We start from the raw sequence: 27,931 nt of genomic DNA, 5'->3' as shown, positions 1-27,931 counted from the left end.
TTGAGCAGATATAGCGTCGCACTGGGAGGTAGAGCAGAATAATGGAATCTCTTCCACTGTGAGATAGCTTTTTAATGGCAGATACAATTAGATACAGCCCATTGTCTCTCACCATATCTAGAATTCAAATGCTTACTTTTTTTTAAATGACTTTGCTGATGCTTATTTTCTTAGCCTACATCTACCCATCCTCCACCCCCTGAAAACTATTCCCAACTGCTGCTTGAATGATGCCATCAAATGTTACACATGGCTGCATGTCATTTTGTCTAAGATACTCTTTGGAAGTTCTGGGGAGATAAATGTTTTAAATCTCCTCTTAAGTGATAACAATGAAGAAGTTAACTTTTCCATAGAAAACTATTGCATAGACTATACTTTACCATAAAAGTTGCAGAAATTATTGTTGGCATTAAGCTTATCCACGAAATGACAACTACTACTCCAATGCCTTCTCTTTCTGCTACTTTAGGCTCTCTAAGCCTATCCTCAACCTACTTTATTAACCTTGTTTCCTTCCAATATTCTGTGAATTGCTGTGAGGTCACCAGTAAAAGAGATCTCAGGTTCACACAACCAAACCCTGATTAAAATAGAAATGCTTCTAGGTTCAGAAGGAAACTTGATAATCATTTGTTCCTAAGTTGCTGTTTCATTATGGAAAACACACACAAATATAGATAGAATTTACAATAGTTCATTTAGTGACCAAAAAAGTTACTTACAGTGTTTTTCACACTTACAACTTGCAGCAACCATTGCAGCATCCCCATGGTCTTGTGGTCAAAATTCAGATGATTCATATGTATGACCGTTGCAGCATCCCAGGGTCATGTGATCACTTTTGTAACCTTGAGAAAGCAAAGTCAATGGGAAATCTAGATTCACTTAACAATTGTATTACTAGCTTAACAATTGCAACAATTCACTTAAGGGTGGTAAGAAAAGTTGTAAAATGGGGCCAAACTCATTTAATAACATAAAGGTTGGGCTCAGTTGTGGTCATAGGTTAAGGACTATCTGTATACCAGAGAGAGAAATTCAATATTGAGAGTTTTTTTTCTTCTCCCTGACAAGCCAGGATTAATTTAATCATGAACTCAATCATTGTCACTTTATTTAGGCCTCTCTATATTTGTAGCAAATGTCCAATTGCTTTCTTTTACTTTCTCTTGTACATTTTAGGGGACTTAGTAGGTAGATACTATGATACTACTATTCTTGCTGTTGTGGACACTGCTGGTAACTTGGCCTATATCAAGTTTATCACTGATAAATTCATTAATGCCCCAGGCTTCAGGTTGCATTTTGATGTCAGTGCTGACAGTAAAATATAATCTCTTTTCACATTTCTACACATATCAGAACGTACCAAGTACCAAGCAGAGTCTGAATGATGAGATTTACATGATATGAAATAGATATTAGAATGTTATAATTTTAGAATGCACAAATTTAATGTTTAATGAAATTTCATATGATAATAACGATAAGACTTAAAGGTGTTGCACTCCGATTGGCAATCATAGAAGGAATTTTGCTTTTTAAGAATGTTAGAAGAGAACATAATGAAATTGTAAACAAGACAGATGAAAGAATCAGTATAATGAATAAAAAGATATAGAAATTTAGATAAACGAAATACAATTGAATAAGAAGAAAATGATATAACCATAAAAGAAAATTAAGAGAAGTAAAGGGAGAAATAGTGAGAAGTTGGAAAAAGAGTAATAAGATATGAAGTTGAATACATAAGATGAATATGCATATGAAATTGTGTCTGTATGGAAATGTGATAACCCGGAACCATGCTGTACCCAAATAAGATGTTTTATTTGTTTTGTTACAACTCAATAAAACTTTATTAAAAAAAAAAAGGAAAAGGGCTACCTGAATTAAGACAGTCTTTTCTTAGATTATGAAATTATCTGGCCATTTTAGAAATAAATGGAAAATATTTTTCAACCATTTAATTGGGTAATTATGGTGATTTATGGGGCCATTGGTATCAAAAATACTGACTAGAGCTGCAGTAGTAGACTGGTGTCTACCCCAATAAGGAAAAGTGCTGAATGCATGGTAGTTTTGGGGTTTTTCCTTGAGTTCATATTATAATTGCATTTGTCTGATAACAATTCCCTTCTTCCCCATTTTTTCTTCTTCTGTGTATGGTGGGCTTTTGTTTTCAGACAATGGCAATCTTACTTCTCCTGGTTATGATGGCACAAACAATTATACTGATAACTTGAACTGTGAATGGATCATCCAAAATCCACAGCTATCCACCACAACTATATACTTTTCTATAGAAGACTTCCATTTCGAAAAACATATAAATTGCCAGAATGCTTACATAGACATTCAACAAGGTATATTATGGCTGTTTAGAACTAGTACCTTTTGTATAACTGGTTGTCATGATTGTACATAAATGTATCTTTTTAGAAATAGAAATGAAAGGTTATAACTTTGCATAGATAGATACAAAATCAAGATTCATGATGGATTTCATATTTTTACTCTAAGGTTTAGGAACCAGTTGTAATGCAAAACACATTGCAATGTGTTTTTTGTTTTCTTACTCTTTTAATGTTTCAGCCTTAAAAAAAGATATCTACCTCTACTTAAAAACAAATCAATTTCCTATTCTGTGTGATCAACAGACCATTAGTTAAAACTATTGTTGGAATCAAGTAAAGTTCAAACAAACCACAGTTGTTAGAATTTGAAAGCATTTTCACTTTTTTATTATATCCAGTCTCCTTTGATGGAAGAATGAAAAAAAGAGGAGGAATAATTGCAATTGATCATAATCTGAATATGGAACTGTAGTTATTCATAAGTTAAATATTAACCCTTTGCAGATTGGCCTACAACCACTTCAATAAGAAACTTTGCCTTTCAAAGATGTGTTGATCTATCTTGATATGGCAAAGTGCTTCTCAGGGAAAAGACAATCCATATAACCTCTTAAATGTTATTTGCAGGAATAATTTGAATGGCTTCAAATTTCTCTTTGCATCATGTTTTTATATAGAAGACAGTGATGGAGAGCTTTTGTACAGACTGTGTGGATGCAGGCCATCTCTAGAGCTATTGTTCTAGCAGTTTCTCAAATTTGTGTCCAATTTTTGAGTAATACTGAAAATACAGACAAAGGATTCATTATCTTCCAATAAGATAAATGGGGCATTCATGAGATATTTTGTTATCTATATATTCTAGTGCAGATTATTCATTCTGGATTGCAAAAATCTAAGTAACCACAATGTTAATATACTCTTATTGCTGCCATCTAGCAGTCATCTGGATTTTGGCAACTTAGCCTATAAGTAGCAATGTGGATAAATTTGAGGGGAAGAAATTAAAATATATAAGGCCTTTAAGAATTTGGATCCCTATATGAATACTTACTTCTTCATAAATTTGATAATGCATTTTAGCTGTCTTCAGCAATTTGCTTCAGATGCTATTCTACCTGAAGTAAGATAGGTGAGAAAATCATCTGCTATAATATTTTGTTCCTATTTGTGGAACATTATGCTCAGGCAGCATGACATAGGAACTAATTTATTATATTTTATGAATAGATAAAGACTAGAGTATGTATTGTGTTCAGTGTGATTGGAACAGACATGTACACAAAATATAGATATCTATATAGCAATTATGTCTTTTTAAAAACTCCATATGAGCCTGAAAATAAGGTATGACTTCTTTAAAGAATTCTGTTAAAGACATAGCAATTTTAATGAACCACTTCCTTAGAACAATTACAATTATTCCATTGTAATAGACCTCAATAAATCGGAGGCAAGATTCCTATTTCTAAATGGCTAAGTTAAGGAACATTTTTTATTTCATCAAAAGTATCAAGAATTCCTTTATAGAAGTTTTACTTATTGTAAATCCATCTTGCATATGAAGAACTATTATTTTAATTCTTTTACCCTTTAATTGTACCTTTATTTACAGGCAATTAGTATTATTTTAAAATTGTATTGCTACCAGGGATTCTTTGGTCTTTCAGAATAATGCTGATAACACTGTCAAGCACTTATTGAAAAGCAGAAATAGACAGCAGAATTTCATATTCAGGAACCTGAATATGAAATTGTAGCACCTAATGGTTTACAATAGACATTTTATTTCTTTTTGTGTATGTACCTTGTTTTATGGATTCCTGTAACATCCACACAATCTACAAAAACTCTCTGAATATTATTAATTTTTTAAAAAAATCATATTCAAAATTTATATTTCAATTTTTCAAAATAAGAATTGTTTTCAAGAAAAAATATACATGATCAATAATTACTAAATAGATGAAGACAGTTGACTTTTCTGTTAATATTACTAGAGTTTATAAAGAATTGTACATTTATTATTTAATTATAAAACCTATTGGCATTATTATGCATTACAGTCTTTTATTTGTCTGCATAACTAAAAACCGCTCTGTGATTCAATCATTCCTTATTTTTACAGGATGTGGTGGCATACTTCAAAAAGAAAATGGTACCATAACTTTTCCCTATTGGCAAGAAATCTTTCCCAATAACACCAGGTATACATGGACAGTAATTACCCATAAGAACAAACATCTCTCAATTTATTTGGTACAGTTTAGAATATGGTTACATTTAGAATATGATGGAGAATCTGCAATTTTGCAATTTACTCTCCACTTTACAAATGGGATTGTACATTTTGTCTTGGATCATACTTTCAATGCCAAAATTAATCCAGGAATATCTAGAGCAGCAGTAAAATATGTTGTTTTGGGGACCTTGACTTTTTCTTCCCTTGCAATTGAGTAACTGCTAGCATAACTTTATTTGGGAACAATGATTTCATATCAGATTTTGTATTGTTCTAAAGAAAATTCATATAGAAAATTTCATGGATAAATATTGAAAGAACTCAAAACATGTTGCCATTTTTATATATTCATCTGAAAGTCAAGTGTTGTTTCTTTCTTTCATTTAACATTTTCAAAATAAAAATATTTATTTTATTAACTATTATACATATATATTGTATATAAAGCATTTCATCTGAAGCATTGGGATGTTCACGATTCCTAAAAGCTGTTAGTTTTTTTAAAGAATTTGCCAAACTTTGCTCATCATTGTACAAAACTGTACAATGGTCAGATTGTACAAAACTACATAGCTCCCACTTGTTGCTAAAGGGCAAACATAATTTATCAAACTGTAGGAAGTCATGAGGAACTGAGTAACTGTTTTGCTTAAAAAAATGAAGGCTGAAATGGCATTTGCTATTTCATTCTTTGAAACTATACTCACATAGCCAAGTGATTTTAAATGTTGTTTTTATAAATGGTGATGAAGATTTTAATTTAAATTTCTATTTTAGACATAAATATATTGTCAACAATTTTTCCTGTGCCACAAGAGTTAATCAAAATGTGATGTATCTGAATTTTAAAATAATAGTGTCTTAATGTATATTTATATACTGTTCAGCTCTCAAGACAGTGGGTGGTTTACAATAATAAGGTCAAACAGAATAAACCAAAGAATTCATAAGTATATCATTTAAGAAATAGTTGGAGCACATAACTTTACAAGGTGGGTGTAGAATTTGGGAAGTATTTGGGATTTTTAAGCCTAAGAAGCAGCTTCTCATTTCTTGTCCACTTCTTCTATGGTATAGAATTTCTCACATTATTTGTCTTCCCAAGCTGTTATAGAGTTAGGAAGTGAAGCTTCAAGCAAGAAATTATTTACACCCCATTGCTATCAATTACACCGAATTCCTGGTGCTAAAATATAACACTATTATAAACCAAATTAAAAATCAGTAACTCTTTAAAAAAAGAATTGGGTGTTCTATATTTGGTTGTGATATACCGTAGTAATTAAGGTGTTGGTTTAGAATCACGGAGACTTATGTCCAAATCCATCCTCAGACATCTAACTTACCTCAGGTTTATTATGAGAAAAAAATGGAGCAGGTAATAGTATGTTGCTTTGAGTTCCTGGAAGGAAGACAGGCTATAAATCTCACAACATATAGGATTAGTATTTTAAAATCCATTATTAAGTTTGTCAATTTGTTGTCAACCATTTTAGCATATTTGTGTGTATTTGAGTGTGCATGGTATTTTTTTTCTCTTGTATTCTATTTTAAATTACTATGGTTTCTGTATTTTATGTGATGACTGTGACCAAATAAAGATTTGAAGTTGAAGTTTAGAAAAGCAGATAGTACATAGATGGTACCAAGATGGAGGATTCCAACATATATTTGCTTCCTGACTTTAAAAATAAATAAAAAGGACAGAGATTTTTAACTGGCAAATGGTTCAAGATGTACATGCCCTGCGCTGATATATAAAATGCCACATGAACCTAAAGGAACCAGGTATAAAGTTTCCCTACTGCAGGCATTGGTGAACCACAGCTATGAAAAAGATTTAGATTTTGTGACAACTGATATATTTTGATATATTCAATATCATTCTGTTGAATACCACTTAGGTGAGTAGGTAAAGTCTTTATTTATTGTAATCTCATTTATATCTAGGGATCAGAATATAAGTCAGTGCCAATGAAAATGAGTCTACTGCTTTACATATATGTTAACACTTTGTCCTCCAGGTACTGAGAAGAACAAATATAGAACAGGAAGATACCATGTTAGCTGTTGGGTGTGGAAACTTGGCTCCAGGGCCTACAGTTATTCCAGGAAATGTGGTGACTATAGTGTTTTAATCACAGGACATTTCAGTGGGTTTTCTGTGTCATTTATAAGCAGTAAGTAATTTGTGCAGTGATATTTTCTAAATCCCTCTGCCCTTATATCAGGATATTTGACATAAGTAGATGTCATAACATTTACATAATTTCATCATAATACACATCATTATTTGATTTCTTATTCCATGACATCCATGAGTCCAGTAATATTGAAAGATTAATCTTTGAGCTTTCTCTTTCTGTTCTGATTTCAGCTTTATCTTTGTTTTAATTCTTCCCAGGGCTGCTGGTCATTGTTGTTAGCCATCCAGTTGTGTCCAATTCTCGGCCACTCTATGGATCCGCAATCTCTATGCCTCTATGTCTGACAGCACTTTCTTCAGATCCATCATGGACATCTCAGTGTCATCCTTTATTGTATTCAGCTAACAGGTACTAGAGTGGTCCCTTCTCTTTTTTTCCGCTGATTACTCCTAGCATGATTGATTTTTTGATGATTCAGCTCTATTACATGGTCAAAGTATGATAGCTTTTGTTTGGTAGGGTGGTAGTTAATTAGTTGGGTGGTGAGGCAAATTATCTTATAAAGAAATGCTTTTCTTGAGCCTTCTTAAAAGCATAACTGAATTTGCCAGTTGCTCTCTGTACCAGAGATGGGCAACTTGAAAACCCAAGATCAGTTTCAGTACAGCTAAGAGTATTTATTTCTTCATCACATAGCAAATTACCAAAGTTATAATAGCCATAGATTATAAGAACTGTACAATATTGCTAATTAAGCCAAAATGTAACAGTAATGGGACATTGCCCAGTCATACACTGTTCTCAATTGCATCTCTGGTGGATGATTTATATAACACAACTGAAGGCAATCTGAGCAACTTTTTTTCCCCTTAGCCTCATTTTAATGTCATTGGAAACTAATTTTATATTCAAAGCAGTCCCTCCGCATTTTTTACTAAAACAGGATGTTCAAATTTGTTATTCCAAAAGACATAAATAACTGATACCAACATCAACTTTGTTCAGCATCTCTGAAAGTTATAGCCAGAAAGCCACTGTTAATTCATCTAGAATACATAAATGCATAACATTATAAAAGGGACTCCCAAAATTGAATGTCCTTGTCCTTCAAAAAAAAAAAAGTAAAGAAAACTTTCCTTGCATTAAAGAATACAGTAAATATTCCAATAAGTTTATTTCAACTTAGTATTCTTCTGAAACTATTAGTTGTCTCCATGCAAGATTTTTTTTCCTGGCAAATTAAGTAAAATCCCAGCTTTCTACTCTAGCAGGCTTGGTGAACGAATGGGTAAATAGGGAGACCTGAGCATAGCAAACACACCAGTCATCTGCTCTTGAGTCAAATGATTCCTCCTATTGCCTCATGACAGAATGAAGTTGCTGATACAGAATCATGTGAGACTCCTCTTCAATTGTCTAGTCCATGTATCTCAGTAAGAAGTAGAAATAGAAAAGGAGATCCTTTTTTTGTTGTTTTGTTTTTATCCCTTGAGTCACTGTTGACTCTTGGCAACTGCCTGGGAAATTCCAGGCAACTCCTTGCAGTTTTCTTGACAAGATTTTGGAAATGGTTTCCATTGCCTCCTACCTAAGTCTGAGAAAGAGTAACTGCTTCAAGGGTTACCCAATTAGCTTTGGGTCAAAGGTGGGACTAGAACTCGTCTCCTGGTTTCTAATCTGATGCCTTAGCCATACATCAAAATGGCTCCTCTTATTGCATTAGGTAGACTTAATTACTATAATATTTAAAATTCTTGGCAACGAAGAGCAAACTTAAGCATTGTTTTATTGGACAGCATTTGTGTAAATAAGAAACAATCAAACTTGGAACAAACCATCACATTCCAGACATTGTCTGGAACCATTTTTAATCAGCCATGGTTTGGCAGAACCAAAACCCATGGTACTTAGTGGTCCAAAATTTCAGCTGAAACAAAATTGGATGGGGAAAGTAGGAAAAGCTGGTATATATAATCATTCTTTCCCAACAGCATCTACCAATGTGATATATCTCATTGGTTTGTTTCTCTGTTATCTTCCTAGGAGCCAGTAAGATAATGGAGTACAGAGGATATTGAGCAGAAGAGCGGAATGAAACACACTAGTCTTACTCTTCCCATTATCTTTTATCATTTTTCTCATTTTCCCTGCTGAAGCCTTTCAGTTTAGAACAGCCTGTTTGTGCTGTTCAGAGTTGATTGGAAATTGGGAGCTTCATGGAATATGTAGTTAACACCTCATGGGAAATGTAGTTCATCATGTGGTCACATCTGTAATCCTGATTGGTCATTGAATTGACCCTTGATTGGGTTTGGGGGATACCAGGTGACCACAGTCAGATTGCAACACCAGAGGTAGCAAGCAACATACTTCATCTGAAGCACATGGCTCATTACTTTACTGACTCTAGATCCGGTAGCCGAGACTCTGCTTTTGTTGGGAGTAGATGCACCTGATGTTTTCATTCACAATGAAGTAGTCAAAGGCCCGAAAGTCTCCCCATCTGCCTTCAAGACAGCACTAGGATGGGGAATCACAGGGATAGTCTGCGTCAATTGGCTACAGGCCCTATCCCAGGCAAATGTCTTTGCAACATCCATTCCAATTGTTCTCTGGCACCCTTTGGTACCATTGGAAGCAAGGATACCTGTCCACCCTACAAGGCCACCATAAGCAACCAGCAGACTTTCACCAAGAAGCTCTATACCAGACCGATCACCGACCTAGTGTTGCTGCGGAGAAAGGCTGACCTCAAAGATTGAACCTCAAACTTTGCATGCTTTGCATCTACCTCATTGCATTGTTTGATGCTATATTACTATTTACTATCTTAGTTGTTTACTTTAGTTAATAGTTAGTTGGTAGTGGAATTTATAATTCCAGGCAGGGAGTGTTCAGCAGTATATAGTTGATTGGGAATTGGGAGCTGCCCCCTGAAGGGAATGCCTCATGGGGAATGTAGTTAATGCCTCATGGGAAATGTAGTTCATGTAATGTGGTCACATCTGTAATCCTGATTGGTCACAGAATTGACTCTTGGTTGGGTTTGGGGGAGTTTCCTTTATTCTTGCTTGGACTCCAGCATCGTGCTGGTGTTTTTCCCTTTGCTCCATCATTATGGGATGAAGATAAGTATATTTTCACACTATGAAGACAACTATGCAATGATTGGATGTTAGATGAATCTCAACATAACTGTGAGTTATACTTTGAGGATGCCTATTACAATCCAATAAAGAAACTTTGTATGGAAGCCTTCGTAGAGTTTATCTAACTGTCTTTATACTCAGCCAGGAAGTTAAAGACAGAAAGAACACTGTTCATTCTGTACATAGACAAAAGCAGCCTTATTTTGGTCTCTGCACCAACCCAAATGTGGGAAACATGTATGTTTTGGTTCCAGCTTAAAGCATCTGAAAGAATTATTGAATACAATGATTAACACATCCATGCACTTTTCCCCCTAATTTTTTAAAAAAATCTTTTTAGATTTGAAATTCCACCATCAAACCCAGACATTTTGGCTTTGTGTAGTTTATTAGCTTTCTTCTTTTAAATAATTTTTCAGTACAATTAATTGCTTTTTCAGAATTCTCTTTTCTTGCAGGTTCTGGGGCAAATCTGACAGCATCATCTGGCCATATTGTTTCTCCTAATTTCCCTGGTCAATATGAAACAATTTGAACTGCAATTTTTTTAAAAGGCAGGATCATCTAAGGATGTTTTAATCCCAAACTTTGAAAATTTTGACCTGCAGTGTAAGTGGCCAAGATTTTAATTTTATATTTCACTATTTAATATGTGAAGATGAATGATACGATATACTGAATAATTTCATTTTTAAGAATCAAGTTGCATGATTCTTTGTGATGTAATATTTTAACTGTATGCAAGTGAACAAAAAGAATTGTGATGAAAAGATATGCAAGATCATACCAAATTATTCTTCATAGTATTTTATCCATATTCAATCACCCAGCTGTCAACCCATGCTACAATTTTCATTAAATAATGGTAGTTCAATCTATTAAATATTTTTACGTTAAGTAATTTAAAAGGATTTTCTCACAGCCTAGCTGGGGAACCTATTTATTATATATTATTTTTGTTTGGGAATAATACTGAATACAGGGGGTGGGGAGATCACAAATATGTGTACATGTGTGTGTAATTTGTAAAAAAAAAAGTATATAACTATGCAAGCATTGGTATATATCGGTGAGTGAGTGTATATTTAAAATACTCTTAGAAAACAAATTCTACGTACTAAGTTTAATGGAACTTACTCGTAGATCAGTTCATCAAAAGTCTAGCATTTTCAAATGAATTATAAATTGATTAATTCTCTAAAAATGAAGATATTGCTTTATATTCTTAATATTGTTATTTATTGTGTCCTTTCTGCAGTTGTGACTAGACCATCAGCTTTAATTACTATCTGTGTTGCAAGATTTGGTTACTTAGTAGTATCTTAGTGCAAAATATTTGAGCTCCCTCTACTATGAAGGATATTTTCAGGGAACATGATTCTTCTCTGAAAATAAGTACAAAGAGGAAGAGAGCTTGCTAAAAAGTAAGCATTTTTTTTAAGCACATGCCTTTATTTTGGAATTCCAAAATAACTGTTCATTAATTTATCTCTATGCACAAAGAAAGATCTCCCCACTTTCAAGTGTTACAGAAGAAATAAAAAATCACCCCCTTCTCAGGAAGTCTTCCATACCAGGAGTTTTATTCCTTTTCCAATACATTGTTCTTTCTTTGTTAGTTCTCCAAGCTAAATGACTTCTTTAAAAACCTCATTTATATCATGCTATTTTAGCTTTCCCCAAGCTAATGCTTTATGGATGTGAGAAATAGCTCCTACAATTCCCAGTATGATTAAAAGCACAAAAAATATCCACACTTCCTGACTTTATTCTGAAAAGGTCATTTCGGGCTGGGTTTGGTTAAAATGAAAACCATTTTGAGCCTTGAAGGCTAAATCACTTTTTCTTTAATTAATGAATATTTGAGGCAGTAAACCATGATTTGAGGCAAGAAAGATTCACCAATGTGTTTTATTCTCTGTTGCATCATGGTTTTAAAATGCTTAAGATCCATTTTCAACAATGCTACTTGTGACTGTTCTACTGAAAACACTGGATCACAAGTTAGTTGTATGACTAATTTCTGTGGCAAGCAACTATTAGAAATCTTGGCATTCAAATAAAAGGCTGAGTTTCTGGAAAAATCATTGAGTGAATGTTACTTATTTAGTAATATTCTTCTGTTTTCTTAAATTATGTTTCTGAGTTCTTTGATCTCTTTCTGTCTTACACATTATATGTCCATGTATTAAAACTGGACATTGAAGACAAATATATAGATCTAGTAGATTGTATGAACACACACAAATTTAAAAAAATAACATCTCCAAAAATGTTCTTGAAATGTTACACATTACAGAAAATATTGATACACTTTTCTCTTTAAAATCTTCCTTGTTAAGTAATAATGAACTTCATTGTTAAAGTCTGATGTAGTCTATCTTTAAGTTGTAACTTCATTAAAAGGTAAGCCTAAAGCAGAGGTTTTAACAATTTTAGTCTAACATAGTGGTACTACAGTTAATGTTACTGAAGTAATCATTGACTTATATTGATTATTCTGAACATAGAAAGAGAATCAACAAAAGACTCTTTCTTACTGATCCGACAATGGATAAGTAACACAAAATTCCAACACTCTGCTAGCCAGCATTTGCACTTAATGGGGCATTACAAAAATAGAGTGGAGCTCCTTGTAAATTCGAGAATGCATTTTTCCAGGCTGACTTCATCCCATTAACTTCTAACTGTATAAAATTATATGATGAACAATTCATTCTATAATTTTTTAAAAAATAATATGAATTCTGAGACTTTAGTAAATGTTATTAACCTGCCACAAATGCTTTGCATATGTAGGCACAAGCCAAAACATTCACCTTAACTTGCATTCGCAAAACAAGATTATAGTAACAATGGTTAACTGTACTTGAACACAAGTTCCATAGGTAAATTTCCTCAATAATCCCCATGAGTCTTTAAAACAGTGATTGCATGAGTCTGTTTTCTTAATTTCTGTTTTGGAGTACATGTGGTTTGTGGGGTGGTATTTTAAAGGCAATAGCAAAGTAGGATAGGTGAAACATTTTGCTTTCTCTTTCATCCCAGAAATAGACTAGGGTCACCAGATCTGGGCTTCAAAAAAGTGCCTGTGTGCACTTTCGGCACACCACAACAAAAAGGTCCGCCATCACTGTTCTAGTCCAACCCCCTGGTTTTTTTTCTTTTTTTCTTCATCTTTCTCTTTATTCTCTACCTCCTTATATAATTGGTTATCTAGTGGTTTTTGCATGGAATCCAGTTCTATAGGTCTTTAGTACTTATTACTTAGACTTATATACTGCTTTACAATGCTTTACAACCCTCTCTAAGTGTTTTACAGAGTCAGCATCTTGCCCCCAACAATCTGAGTTATCATTTTACCCACCTCAGAAGGATAGAAGGCTGAGTCAACCTTGAGCCTGGTGAAATTTGAACTGCAAATTGCAGGCAATCAGAAGTCAGCAGAAGTAGCCTGCATTCTAACCACTGTGCCACCGTGGCTTACATTGGCTTTATGATTGTCCCCCCACCTCAATTTTAGTTTTGATTTTAGCTTAATTTTAGGTGAAAAGTAAACAATTCAGAGTGGAAATAAGCTTAGTGGAGATTGTGAAGCTAATTTGAAGATTCTGTAGCAGTCTTTCTCAAACTTGACCACTTGAAGATGTCAAGATTGAGAAACGCTGCTATTTAGCCAAAGATAAAAAATGTTTGTACTTTTCAGCTAATGGTGATTTCTCAGGAAACGTTCTTATTATTTATTTTATCTGTGCCTAAATGTCAGTCTTGACTTCAACTGACAGCAATTGGTCCAAAATACAATCAGAGCTCATGATCTCGAGTTTTCCAATCCAGTGCCTTTAACCACTACACCAAACTAGCTCTCCCCTTAATGCAGGTAAAAATATATAAGAGCCAGTTTGGTCTAATGATATCAGGCTAGAAAGTGGAAGCTACGAAAGCCAGCTGGGTGGCCATGGGTCAGTTTCTGTCTTTCAACTCAATTCACCTTACAGAGTTGTAGTTATGGAGAAAATAGGAGGATGTCTTGGGTATGTTTGCTCTTTTGAGTTATTTGAGTTAAAAATAATACAGGAGGGATATAAATAAATAAACAAACAAATGGTTTCATTTGAGTCTCATAACAGATGGGGGAACTTCTATTTCATTTATTAAGTAAGCAGGATATTAGAAAATGCATTTTCTTTTATAAAAGGCCACTGCCTATGAACATAAACAATCTTTGTTCAAAGTAAGTCACCTTGATAGCTACTGGCTTGATTGAATCACAACACAGGGTGACAATATTCATTTACACTTGAAAAAAGTCTTTCATAACTCACTCAAATTGGTTGCTGCTATTTGACCTTTGATTTTATGACATTTGTGAAGTATGACTAGAAGCTTTTTATTAAATTGGTTTTCCCCTCCAAAGCAGATTCTAGCAATTAACATTGTTGCCAATCAGCTTTATTCTTCACAAGACAAAAAGGGGCTGATGTGTGCATATTTGCTTGCTTATTAAGAATTCTGTTCTCCTATTTTCTGAGTTTAAGTCATTTAATTCCAAGCAGTCCAAAGTGAACTGTTTTCGGTAGACAACTCCATCCTATTATACTGAAAATGGAGACAGAAAACTGGGATAGCCATTGTCCTTAAAAGAGTTTTTGCAAATGTTTGTGACTAATGTGATGACTCCTCTTTAGAACTTGAGTAGTTGTGGGTTTCAGCCATTTGTCAAGAGGGCCAAAGTGTCAGTTGCCAAGTCAAGATTATACAATTGCTGAGTTGTAAAGTAGGGAATAAAGCTTTGTCTTGGACTTGGCAAGTCATTATGAGAAATGAAAAAGAAGCTTGTTTGAATGTACTATGGCTTCTGCTATGGCTTGTAAGTTGTTAAGTGGATCTTGAAGCAGAGGACATTAACTTTCACCCCCAAAATTCATGCAACTAGAAAATTATTCAATTGTGCCTCTTTTGAAAAGTTAAAATCTGCTACTGCCTTCAGCTGAACCACTGATTGCAAATAAAGACATTCCCAGAAACCATATAAATAAGAAGGGAAAAAGGAAATATTCACTGGCAAACCCTTTTAAAAAATGGTCATTTCATTCCACATGAAGCTATGTCATTTTTCCAACTATTAAGGAAAGTCTTCTTTTGCTCCATCTCTAACTAAATTTTGGTGGATCAGAACATAAATCATGCAAATACAGTCTCTTGCAAATACAATACATATGTCCCAGGGAAAATGTATTGGATAGGCAGTGGTTGGTTAGATATCCAGATAGGCAGTATGTATTGGATATCTAACCAACCACTGCCTATCCAATACATACTTCACCTACAATGGACAAAAATACAAACAAATAGAAGGAGCACCCATGGGATCACCCCTCTCACCTGTCATCGCAAACCTCTACATGGAACACTTTGAAACACAAGCTCTAGAAAAATACGACCACAAACCCAAACTCTGGCTCAGATACGTAGATGACACCTTCATAATCTGGCCACATGGGAAAGAAAAACTGAACAACTTCCTCACACACCTCAACAGCCTACACCCCAAAATACAATTCACCATGGAAACAGAAGCCAACAACCAACTTCCCTTCCTAGATGTCTTGGTATACAAAAGATCCAATGGCTCCCTAGGACACACCATCTACCAGAAGAAAACACATACTAACCACTATCTACATGCACTCTCACACCACCACCCAGCACAGATCAGTTCCGTAGCCAAGACACTCATCTCCAGAACAAAATGCTTAGCCGATGAACAACACCAAAAAACCGAACTATACACTCTCACCAACGTACTTGCAGCCAATGGATTCCAAAGAAAGAAGATTACCCACCTAATCCAAAAAGAAACCCCAACCAAAATCCAAGACAGAGAACAAGAAAACGGCAAAGCCCTCCTCCCATATATAAAAGGCACTACAGACAAAATTAGCAAGATCCTCCAAAAACACAACATCAAAACAGCATTCTGCACAAGCAGAAAAATATCCACCATCCTAAGAAACCCCAAAGACAAAATCGAATTAGAAAACCAAGGAGTATATGAAATCCCCTGCACTGCCTGCCCTACCACATACATTGGACAAACTAACAGAAGAATAAGTGCACGCATTGAAGAACATAAGAACTCAATCAAAAAGAAGAAACGACCTCTTCCTGGTCCAACACCTCAAAGCCACAGGACATGAAATTGATTTTAAAAATACCAGAACTATCGCCAAACCGAACACTTCAACAGCAGAATAATCAGAGAAGCCATAGAGATAGAAAACGCCCACACAGCATGAACAAACGAGATGACACCTCCCGCCTTCCAGCCATTTGGAAACCCGCCCTCACGAACAGACAGTACCCAACATGAAGAATGACACCAGACCCACACCCATGAGAGCCACACAAGATGCCACCACCACACTTCCATGTAGAAAACAGACTCCCACCCACTCAGAAGATGAGACACGACCATGGACCAGAAGCTGCACGGCAGCTGCATCACTACCCACTTCAAACCCCTCCGAGCCATACATGAAGCAAACCGACACCCACTATGAAGATGCAGAAGGACCACGAACTCGAAGCCAAACAGCAAGATCACAACTCACCAGCTCAAATCCCCCAGCAACTAAGACTAACCTGAGCACAACCAAGCCCCCACCTGAACAGAACACGCCCAACCAATCAGAACACGGCTAACCCCCCAACCAATCAGAACACAGCCAAACCCCCTACCAATGAGAACACACCCCCACCCAATCAGAACACAGCCAAGCCCCCACCCAATCAAGTCCCACCCCCACTGGCAGTTAAAAGGAGGAAGCAGCTGCAATCTCACATTACTCTGAGAAGCACAGAGCCGGAGACAGAAGCCTGAAAGATGATGAATGAGACTTCATCGAAACGTTGCCTAGATACTTGAATCTTACGCAGGAGAAAACCCGAACAACCAAAGATCCATATATATATATATATATATATATATATATATATATATATATATATATATATATATATATATTCTTAAGTTTTCAGAGGTACTTACATGTATGGTATTCAGCTTTGTTCCGGTATTTTCCCACGTCATTATAGTTGTGTTTTTAAAGTTGTAGCAACGTTTCGGCAGAATCTCATCTGCCATCATCAGGCTTCTGTATTGTGTTCATCTATGAGTCAGACTTTCACAGCCTGGTTGGGGTGTGTTTGAGCTGGAGGTATCAGGGGGGATCTATTCGTGCCCAGATGAAACCTAGCTTCCTAATAAATGATAGCCACCCATTTACTTGGAGCCAAGCCTCACTAAAAGCCTCCAATACAGGAAACACAATGTTGCCAGCCAATCAAGACAAAAAAAGCTACAAAACAGACAGAAGATATTAGAAACACCAATCAAGCAGAATACAGCAAACTCCAAGACAGACCAAACACAGACCAAGACTCCCAACCAATCAGGATGAAGAAAAAACCATTCTGTCACAGCAGTGGGCTTGTTTGTGTTTTGATCTCTTCTCAGGAGATTAAAGCACAAGATCTAGGATATCTCCACAACAAAACTTACAAGGCCATCACACAGCCCATTATACCAACATCAACTCCATCAACCAATCAAGAGGCAGCAGCACAGCCAACCAGCCCAGCACACCAGCCCCCCCCACCAGTATTTATAGAGAGATGGCAGCTCCGATCACACACTGCTTGCACTGGCACGAAGCCGAAAGTACCAGCCTGAGGATGGCGAGTGGGATCTCGCTGAAACGTTGCCAAGATACTCTTAATCTTACATGGGAAAACTAAAATTGTAATCTCTTTAAAGACTGAGAAGATGGGAATCATACAAATCTCAAGATACTATACCAGAGGCCAAGAATAATGAAGGTCTGCCTGCTGGATATTGCTACTAGACTAGAGGAAATGGCCTTATGAAGAGAATGAGAGCCAGTTCTGCCAGATTCTGCAAAAATCATGCGAAACAATTGATCCCTGTAATAACTACGACTTATGCTATTAGGAATTAAAGGTGACAAACAGTACCTTGATTTGCAGTACCTTGAATTCAACTAATAAGCAGTGAAGCTTAGACGTTTCATAAGCATGGCATGCTTGTGACATTGTATTCTGTGTATTTTAGTGTTTTAGATATTAGACCACCAGACCTTCGATCAATTCTGGGTGATTATAGAAAATAGTAAAATAGTCATATACATATAAGTCCATACATATCCAGAAAAAATATGTATAAATTATACCAGAAATGCAATGAACTGCAGACCAAATCTTATGTAGCAAAACAGTTTTCAGGGGAAGCCCATATAGAGCACATTCCTTATGAATGACCATAAGTAAGGCCTTTCTGTTTTGGAAAGGCAGAAAATGTCACACCTTGAACATGTTCAAAGACCCTTCTAGCAGATATTCATGTTAAATAAAGAGAAGTGAACATACTAACCCCAAGACACCCCACAAATTAGGGGTATGGCATGTGATCTACAGTATTTCCTACCAATTCTGACTGGAACTGACCATGGAGACATGTGACATTAGGAGAATCCTGCAAAACTGTGCTCCCATTCCTCCAGTTGGTCTCGGATTACACCATGTTTAGTCAAAAGGTGTTGAGGTCCTAGTTGCACCTCTTTCATTCTGGTTCTGCCACAGATCATTCACAAACATGATCAACACTGTCTCTGTTCTAGCTTCAACCTGAAAGTCAACTCAAAAGGCTCTAAATTTCTAAGTTTCTTCAGAATCTTTGTAGGTGTAACCAAACCACCTTCTCATTACCAAATCATCAAAAGGAGAAGGTTGAAGATAGGATTGAAGTTGCTCAATACGTTCTTCTATCTCAGGTATATGCAATGGAATTAAGTGTTGAATTACATATTAAATCATCATATTCATATCAGAGGAAACTCATTTGACTATCTTGCTGAAATGATGTTGCTGAAAAGCTTCATATTCAAGGAACATTTATTAGATCTAAGCCAAATTTTTAGATTTTGCTTCCATGAAATAATGTTTATTCATAATTTAAAAATTAATTCTGAGTAACATTAATGAAACTGTTTTCAATCCAGCCTTTCTGTAATACGTTAATATAAAAAATAATTAGCTGAAAATAACCATCTATCAAAACAGCCTTAATCTTCTATTAATTTAGAGTTTAGAGAAAGTAGTAGTTCTTAACTGATCCTTAACAATCTGTAAAGGAAACACACCAGATCTGATGACATAGAAAGCCTTTGTGGTGTAGTAGAACATAGTATTTCACTGAGTCATTGTAACTCAGCCCTTCCCCACACCCACAGTTAGTAGCTGTTTTTAATTTCTATCAGACTGAAACAAAAGATAGCTTTCTAAACTTGTAATTTTTGCCAGACCATTTTCTCACAGATATTAACTTTTTTGTGGGTGTTATTAAGCATTTTTGAATTTGGTGAGGCTTGAAAATATAGAATAAGGTTCTTCTTTTGCCATGTGACTCAATTGTATTCCCTCCGCGTGTGTTAAGGATACAACTTCCAGAATTTTTAGCTATCATGTGAGGACCAAGTGTATTTTGACATACAAAATAAATGAACTATAATCATGATTAAATTGTTGCAACATCACCTAATCAACAACAATTTGAGATTCTTTGTTGAACCATTTGTTTCTTATCTGCATTTTTTATTTAAAAAGTCTGCTTAAATCTAAAATGGTTAAATCAAAACCTGGCATGTCAGTTTGAAACAAATCTGCAAAAGAAATCCTAAAAGCTTTTATTAGTAGCACAACATATGTTTAACAGGTCTGAAATGAAATTATTTACTAAATTATAAGCCATGTGTCATTTAGTGACTGGAATATATTAGTAAAACAAAATTGAATAATCTGATTGAAGTATTCTGTTTAATGTTGTTGGTGATTCAGATGAACTCTTGGAAGAGAAAAAACAGAAATGGCAGTTATTTGTAGTAATCTAAGCACTGTTATGAAGAAGACTCTCATCTTCATTAAGATCTTAACACAAACTATCTTACTTGAAATAATTATCTATGTTTACCTGTGATACATTTTACTGGGAGATTAATCATTTTAAATTTGAAAGTAAATGTGCACTAGGAGTCTGTCTCTTTGTTTCTCATAACATAATGAAAACATTTTTATTTTAAACATCTCTGTTAGTAAATAAACATTTGCAGATGTTTCCACTGAAACATATGTAGGAAGAAAAAAGTGTCTTCCAGGCTTCTATTTCTAGAACGAAGAACCAAGTTATCCTAAGCATGATTTTATATTATAAAAATGTGCAATCTATGTCAAAAGAGATACCGTATTTTGCAAATAATATATCACAGTTAAGCTGTCATTTCAGAATTTTGCTTCGTAAGATTTGGTCTACAGTTTGTTGCATTTGTGGTATAATTTTTACATATTTTTTTCTGGATGTGTATCGACATATATGTATATAACTATTTTATTGTTTCCTATCTTGGACATAATCACCCAGAATTGACTGAAAGTCTGGTGGTCTAATATATAAAAAACAAACAATCAATCAACCTGAAAAGCTCTGCAAAGAAATATATCTGGCTCCCTGCTTATACTTTTCAGATGGTAAATGGATAAAAAGGTACAAATTTTGTCTGTAATAAATTTCTGCATCACATTATATCTACAATCTTAAAATGAAATGGTGTACTTATCTTAAAGAAAAATTCACTTATAGATATTTCTTTAAGATGGTTTGTGGAATAAATCAAAATTGGTGGGATTTATATACTGTACTAAGGTAAAAGCCATGGTTTTATACAGTTGGATTCACAGAACAATACAAGCCAAAACCAGGCAAACCATATTATGTTGAAATACAATATATAAAACCTACCATAAAATTAAGACTACTTATGTTTAAAATTCTAAAATATCATTTTTTGTAGTAACCTTTCTAGTTGTTCATTTATTTGTTAGATATGCCACCCAGGGGTGGGATTCAAATTTCTTAACAACTGGTTCGGTGGGCATGGCCTAATTTGTGGGTGTGGCTTGGCTGGGCATGGCTTGCTGACTGGGCATGGCTTGGTGGTCACATGACTGGCTGGGCATGGCTTGTATATAAATATTGTAAATGTTTATGTAAATATTGATTTTTTTATATAAAAAAGAGCAACTTTTACCCAAAATCAAGCAAAGCAAGCAGGCAGATGAGTTGCTCACAAAATCACAGATTCACTCAGAGATCTACCTTTCTGCAATCTGCTGCCTGAGTCTGTCACATAAAATTTGCTTGCAAGCAAACTCATAAAATTTGCTAGCAAGGAAACTCATGAAATTAACTCACAACACAGCATGTATGTAAATATTGAGTTTTTTATATAAAAAAGAGCAACTTTTACCCAAAATCAGGCAAAGCAGGCTGGCAGATTGAGTTGCTTGCAGAATCACAGATTCACTCAGATATCTACCTTTCTACAATCTGCTGCCTGAGTCTGTACTGAAAAATAGAAGCTTCAATCCTAAGAAAGGTTGAGCTCTGCTCTCAGGCCACTTCTCCCCCTCCCAACCCCCTGAATATCACCCCTGACTGGGCCTCAGGGAAGCCTCCTGTGTGAAGGCAAAGCAGTAAACAGCTATTTAGATTAGCTAGAAAAAAGAAATCCAACAATTTCCTGATTTCTAGCTAATTTAAATCTCCCAGCACAGCTGATGGTTGGAATAGCTGATTGTCGGAGAAAACAAGGAAAAATAGCACTTACCAAAAATTAGACGAAGGCACAACACAGTTGTGTGCATGCTAGTTAAGGAGTGGCTGGTTGGGGCGGGATGAGGCTAGCCAGTGGCATACTTTGCCGGTTCTTTGAACTGCGCAGAATCATAACAACTGGTTCTATAGAACCAGTCCCACCAGGTAGAATCCCACCACTGGTGCTACCGTCCTTTTCACTAGGCATTCAGAGTGGCATGCGTGGCATACCTCCCCCATTTTCCATACCACCACTACTCTTTGGAGTCAGTTGAATTGAGAGAATGTGAGTGGCTCAGTCTGTGAACTTCTAATGGCTAAGGATGGTATCAGTCTCCCTGTCCTAGGCCTCATTAGATAAAATTGGTTTTCTGTTTCTTATGTTTCTACTCCAGTTAGTGATTGAGTTCAGTGATAAAAGTTGTCTCTGCATTTTTTTTTTTTTTGGTATTGTTGTTTGCCTCTTCTTGCTTATCTGTTGGGAATAGAAATGATTTTTTAATTTGTTTGAATTTTCTTTTAATATTTTGGAGTTTTTTGAAACTTCTGTAATGATGAAGTGCAGATAACATGTGAGAAGCAAGAACTATTTAGACAAAATAATCTGCTTATACTTGACATACTTGCTGATTTTCTTCCCAAATATCTGTTTATAATTACAATAAGCTCTAGGTGTAATGAAGAGATGAAATAGTCTTCAGACTTTGTAATGGGGAAAAGTTTCTTTAAATGTAATTTTTTTTTATTGTTCATTTCTTTATAAATCGTGGTGCCTTTCCTACCAATGCTATGTCTGGAAAATATACCACAAATTACAAACCCCTCCTCCCATTTTTTACTTGGAACCAGACTAGTCACTCTTGCTCTAAAACTGGCAATGCAGCATACACAAGCTATATTTAAGTCAATATCCCAATGCTTATTCTTGGGTTTCTATTTTCCATCAGTTTCCAACAAGTTAATAATTAGGAATTATTCCATTACATGATGAAAGCAATATTCCTGCTTTAGTTGTTGCTACTTGGAATTTAAAGTGAACTAGGCCCTCCTATTTAAACATTCCAACACAAAGTTATACAATACTTTAGTAGTACCCATCTCATCTTAAAACAGGCAAGTTTTGCATTTTTCCAAAGCTACACATTGATTTTGGGCTATGCCCTGTTTTCGACTTCCTGTAGATGTTAATTTTTCACCAATAAATTGTTTGCATTATTATTTTATGGGAAAAAAACAGTAGGTTGAAGGTCAAAGTAATAGATATGTATAAGGAATGCATAAAATGTATAAAGTAGTATGCAGTTATGTATTAATGTATAATAGGTATGTGTAATAAATATATAACAGAAGTACCATGACAGAAAGAATTGGGAGTTCTAGAAAGTGAATGGAAGTTTATGGAGCACAACATAGCCTGTAACATAGCCTGTCCTAGTCTCAAAAGTTTATTCGGCATGCATAACCTCAACATCCTCCTCCTCCAGCTCTTCAAGACACTTACTTGGACTCTTACTAATCTAATGGGCTGCTCTGTGTAGGTTTTTTTTTTTTTTAACTTCGTGAGTAAATCCAGTTAAACAAACTGTGTGGGACTATCCTTGCACTATTTTATTTTAAAAAATAAGCAGTAGAATTGTGATTCCCCCAAACCGTGACCTGGCTGTTTTATGCCAATAGCCTTATGGGTTATATTATGAGCTGGCCAAGTACGTAGTTTTAGTGCAGGGGTCTCCAATCTTGGCAACTTTAAGACTTGTGGACTTCAACTCCCAGATTCCTCAGCCAGCTTTGCCAAGGTTGGAGACCCCTGACTTAGTGGGATGCTTAGGCTGCTTAAGGAATCCTAGTACAGCGAACTAATTAAACTTGATTAAATCTTAAATTATATTGGGTTATAATTCAATATATATTTATCACTTTATTTGCACTTCAATAGAAGAAGATGGGCGATGAAAAAGATGATGCTGTTTCTACAAATCTATGTACACCTCTGACTGCATTCTTGGAATTGTGTATTGCTTATGACTTAGCAAAGAGAACCTATGAGGGGTATTTCCCAACATTTAAATAATACAGATTTTTGTGCTAGTCATTCAAAATGGTCTTTTGTAATGCTTGAACTCTAGCCTTAAAAATTTTTGTAAAGACATTTGAAGTCTGTTAAGAATCCAGATGTATTTGTGTCCATGGAGCTAATTTGGAACTGCTGCTCCACCCTTTTCCTATTATAAATAAATTACTTTTGAAAGTCACATTTCCAGATGCTTATTCTCTGTGGGTTCCGCCCTAACGTTTCCCTCTTCACTGCAGCATCTCAAGAGAGCCCCCTGCTGTAGTATATTCAGCCTAAAGATGTGTGGACTTCAACTTCTACAATTTCCCATCCTGCTTGGGGAATTTTGGGAGCTGAAGTCCACACATCTTCAAACTGCCAAGGTTTAGAAATTCTGCTCAGAGTCTTGTTTTTTTCAAGTTTCTTAGTGGTCTTGTGCAAATCCTTTCTAAATTGAATCTCTATCTGTATACATGTGAAGGAACAAACTTGACTAATGCTATGCAGTTCATCCTATCAATATCATAACTTTTCAAAGGAATGTTATGAAAACACACACACACACACACACTTCAAGCATAAATCTTTACTTCTAAGAATGATTTCAGGCCTTTTTTATTCCTAAGACACTATTGGAATATTAATAATGAAAGATGAATGCTGCCCCGTAATTTGTTTGGATGTGTGCCCAGAAAACAACAAAGATAAATTGACAGAATAGTATTGTGGGAGGATAGAGTAATAGCGAGCAATCTTAACCGGTTTACTTTCAATTAAATGATTTGAATGTTTTTGTCCCTCTTGGCAGCTATTTTCCATCAGCCTTACCAAATATACCAGACAAGGAACATGACCAGATGAGCTACCTCTATTTTACTGTAAAGCAACATTAAGTAATCTTTATTGATCTTTATTTATTGATTAAAGCACCTGTAGGCCAGACAAGGAATAAGGGATGGAAACTGAACAAGGAAATAAGGAGAAATTTTCTGACAATGAGAACAGTCAACCAATGGAACAGCTTGCCGTCAGAAGTTGTGGGAATGCCATCACTTGAGACTTTCAAGAAGTGATTGGACTGCCATCTGTAAGAAATGGTGTAGGGTCTTCCACTTGGGTGAGGGGTTGGATTAGATGACCTTCAAGGTCCCTTCCAACTCTGATTATCTATTATCTGTTATCTGATTAGCCCTTGGATGATATCAAGTGCAAAGTTCCAGAAACAAATTATTATTAAATTTTGATAAAAACAATTTAAAATGGAATTGGAATAAAATATGATTTAAAATGAAATTTGAATAAAAAAGTACATTAACATAATCATGCAAGTCTAAAAATACTTCTATCCACTGCCACCAGCACCCCGCTTTCCCCCAAGTTCCTTTACCACCTCAAAATTAAGGGGAGGTCCCGCCTGAGCCTCTTGCTGTGTCTACATTTTTGGTGTGGGCCCAGCTGCCTTTCATCTGACCAGTCCTTTGGCTGTTTTCTTCTACCGCAATCTTACAAGATCATTCCCACAAACCATTGAATTTTCAGAAAATAATCTAACATGCTATCAAGCTTCTAAATCTATTTACCAGCCAGAAAATATAGGAAAACCTCTGTAAAGAGCAGTACATTCCTCTAAAGCAAAAGGAATGTCTTTGTTTTTAACTTTACACAGTCATTTAATTGGATCTTATCTAACCTCCTATGGTGAATAAAAATTACCTGCAGTCAATCAGGTATAATACTGCAACTAAAGAAGTGTTCTTCCTCTGGCTTAATATTTTGATAACTATCACATTTTTTTTCTTAAATAAAATCTCTATTTCAGTTCTGCGATAAAATGAAAAATGTGGATATGAAATAGTTTTGCCCAGGCTAAGTTTTCAATTTTGTGCCTTATTTAAACAGCTATAGTTAAAGTATGGCTTACTGCAATAGTGGAGCCAGCAATTGCTTGAAATATATCCCTGATTTGGATTATGAAAAAAAATCAGCTCATAAGTGTACCTATATGACTATAATTTTATGTTAAAGTCTATTCATTTAAGTTCCTGCACAGAAATGTAACAGCTTAATTTGCAACAATTCTATAGACAAATCCCAGGAATTTATAGGAATTCTAGTCCAAAAACAAAGAAACAGCTCCTCCTACTGTTCAAAGAGAGAAATTGTCTTGGAAGATAGAAGCTGTACTCAAAATTCTATATATTTTTCCATTTATTATTGATGAATTCTGGTTTATTTGGCTAAGGGATCTTATGCTGAACGTCAGTTATCTCACTTCATGTTATAAGGAAATACCGATTGTGTTTTCTTTTAACATTGATATATTTGATGACTGCTATGAAAAAATCCTATTTTCTGTTGCTTTCTGTTCCTCAATAAATCAGATGATTGCTGTCTGTAGTTGATCTTGTGGTTGGGTAGGAACTTTGATTTGACTTCTATTTTTGTGCTACTACTAAGCCCAGCCCAACTTTGGCCAAAGTAGATGTGGTAGACCAAATTGCATTTGTGGCCTTAATTAATGGCCTAAAAAGTACATTGTGAGCAGAAGGATCATGCCCCGACTGATGAATTTTACCAATATTTCTTTTTAATTGGCCATACCTAAAGGGGCTGCCACCCATATGTCAATTATTTGCCCCCCACTCTAATTCTGTCTTGATTCTGGAAATTAAACCTATTTGCATTGGGATTAAAAAGATTCCATTGCAACATACAATGGAATCCATTTTGGGTCCACAGCAAATGTTGGTCCTAGATTCAAATTAGTATTGCTATTGGAAACAGAAAGTTACACCTTCCACACCTGATCCCAATTAGAATTAGGTTATTCATGCAGTTGTTAATTCTTTGGACAATGTCCCACCAAATCACACTCTAGGAGATAGATGAAGACAGAGTGGTTCTTAGGGGCCCTCCTGATACTTAAAAAAAAAATCAGAACTTGCTCATCAGTTCATGCCTGAAGAGGCTTTGTTGCTACTGTGATAAATAAAACTACTGTGTCTGATAAAACTACTGTATAAATTTTAAAATAGAATGAAGGAATTTGACAAGGTAGTGATGTGTGTTCTGTCAGGTAAAAAACTTCGTAAATCAAAAAATTTGAATCAATTGAGAAATTCTTATTAATTCAGCCTTGACAATCTCATTGTTGCTAACAGAATCTTTATATATGTATTTTAAAGGTCAGAAATGGTAGTGACATAAGTTCACCACTGCTTGGCAAATATTGTGGAAACACTTTACCCAATCCTATATTTCCTAAAAACCATGTTATATATCCATGTTTCAAAAGCGATCACCTACTTTCCTATATGAAATTACTTGGACTTCATCTCCATCTGGTACTGAAAATGTTTTAAGTTCTGTCAATCAAACAATAAATTAATCCATCTGGCTGCCACTTAAGACTTGTAGGGGCAGCTAACAAGCTAAACACAAATCAAAAACAAATGGAAATGATTGTTTAAGGCTTAAATTAAAATATAATCTACAAAATATTAAAATAACATCCACAGGGAAGATGCATAATTCTTCAAATTTAGACTAGAGTGGGGCTCTCATGAAAAAGAACAAGTAAATGTTTAGCAGTAACTTATTTTCTCTGTTCCTAGCCTGTGGTGGTTTGTTATATGGAGAGTCTGGTTCAGTAGCCAGTCCACAATACCCAGTTTCTTACCAGAATCAAACTGACTGTGAATGGACAATTAAAGCGCTGCAAAGAAGGATTGTTATTGTTACATCAGCATTGATGATCCTGGGGACTGTACTAGTGATTACCTGAAACTCTATAATGGTAGTATGGATGGATGGATCCATATCCACTGGCCATATTGTGGACTGGTAGATTTTTCTTTTTCTGAATTTTTAGTGAAAGCCAGTTTGGTATACTAATTAAGGTATCAGAATAGAAACTGGAAGACTAAGAGTTCTAGTCCTGCTTTAGGCACAAAGCCAACTTGGTTACCTTTGTTAGATCTTTATTAGAACATTTAGTATTACATTGCAAATATTGAAAGAACAATGGAAAAGCTAAATATGTAAGAGCTAGTAGAAACATGGTGAAACAATAATTTCCTTTATTCTTTTTATATAAATGATAGACAAAATAATGTCTTCAAAATATGTAAAGTGTCATAATTCATCATTCAGAAATACCAATGATTCTGTCTCAGAGTGACATAACTTCTATGCTAGAAGTCATGTTTTAAACCAAAACGGATTTCTGAACATCTCTCCAAGAACCAAGCTG

The 27,931-nt window shown here is 35.1% G+C and overlaps 1 protein-coding gene across 1 annotated transcript in view; it reads left to right on the top strand.

Moving 5' to 3' along the window:
• The window catches only part of CUBN (cubilin), a 153,060-nt gene that overhangs the window by 119,920 nt on the left and 5,209 nt on the right, over positions 1–27,931 (top strand). Inside the window, 15 exon segments of the mRNA XM_087917141.1 lie at positions 1,186–1,326; positions 1,366–1,375; positions 2,104–2,369; positions 3,038–3,073; positions 3,076–3,168; positions 4,489–4,619; positions 6,627–6,750; positions 6,753–6,782; positions 10,357–10,419; positions 10,422–10,452; positions 18,660–18,750; positions 26,865–26,988; positions 26,991–27,023; positions 27,294–27,416; positions 27,419–27,529. Of these exon segments, the coding sequence (XP_087773267.1) occupies positions 1,186–1,326; positions 1,366–1,375; positions 2,104–2,369; positions 3,038–3,073; positions 3,076–3,168; positions 4,489–4,619; positions 6,627–6,750; positions 6,753–6,782; positions 10,357–10,419; positions 10,422–10,452; positions 18,660–18,750; positions 26,865–26,988; positions 26,991–27,023; positions 27,294–27,416; positions 27,419–27,529 (1,407 nt within the window).

Source organism: Pseudonaja textilis, chromosome Z (genome assembly GCF_049901715.1).
Source record: "Pseudonaja textilis isolate UNSWEBS1 chromosome Z, rPseTex1.2, whole genome shotgun sequence".
Classification (NCBI taxonomy): domain Eukaryota; kingdom Metazoa; phylum Chordata; class Lepidosauria; order Squamata; family Elapidae; genus Pseudonaja; species Pseudonaja textilis.
This window is presented reverse-complemented; position numbering and strand designations above follow the sequence as displayed.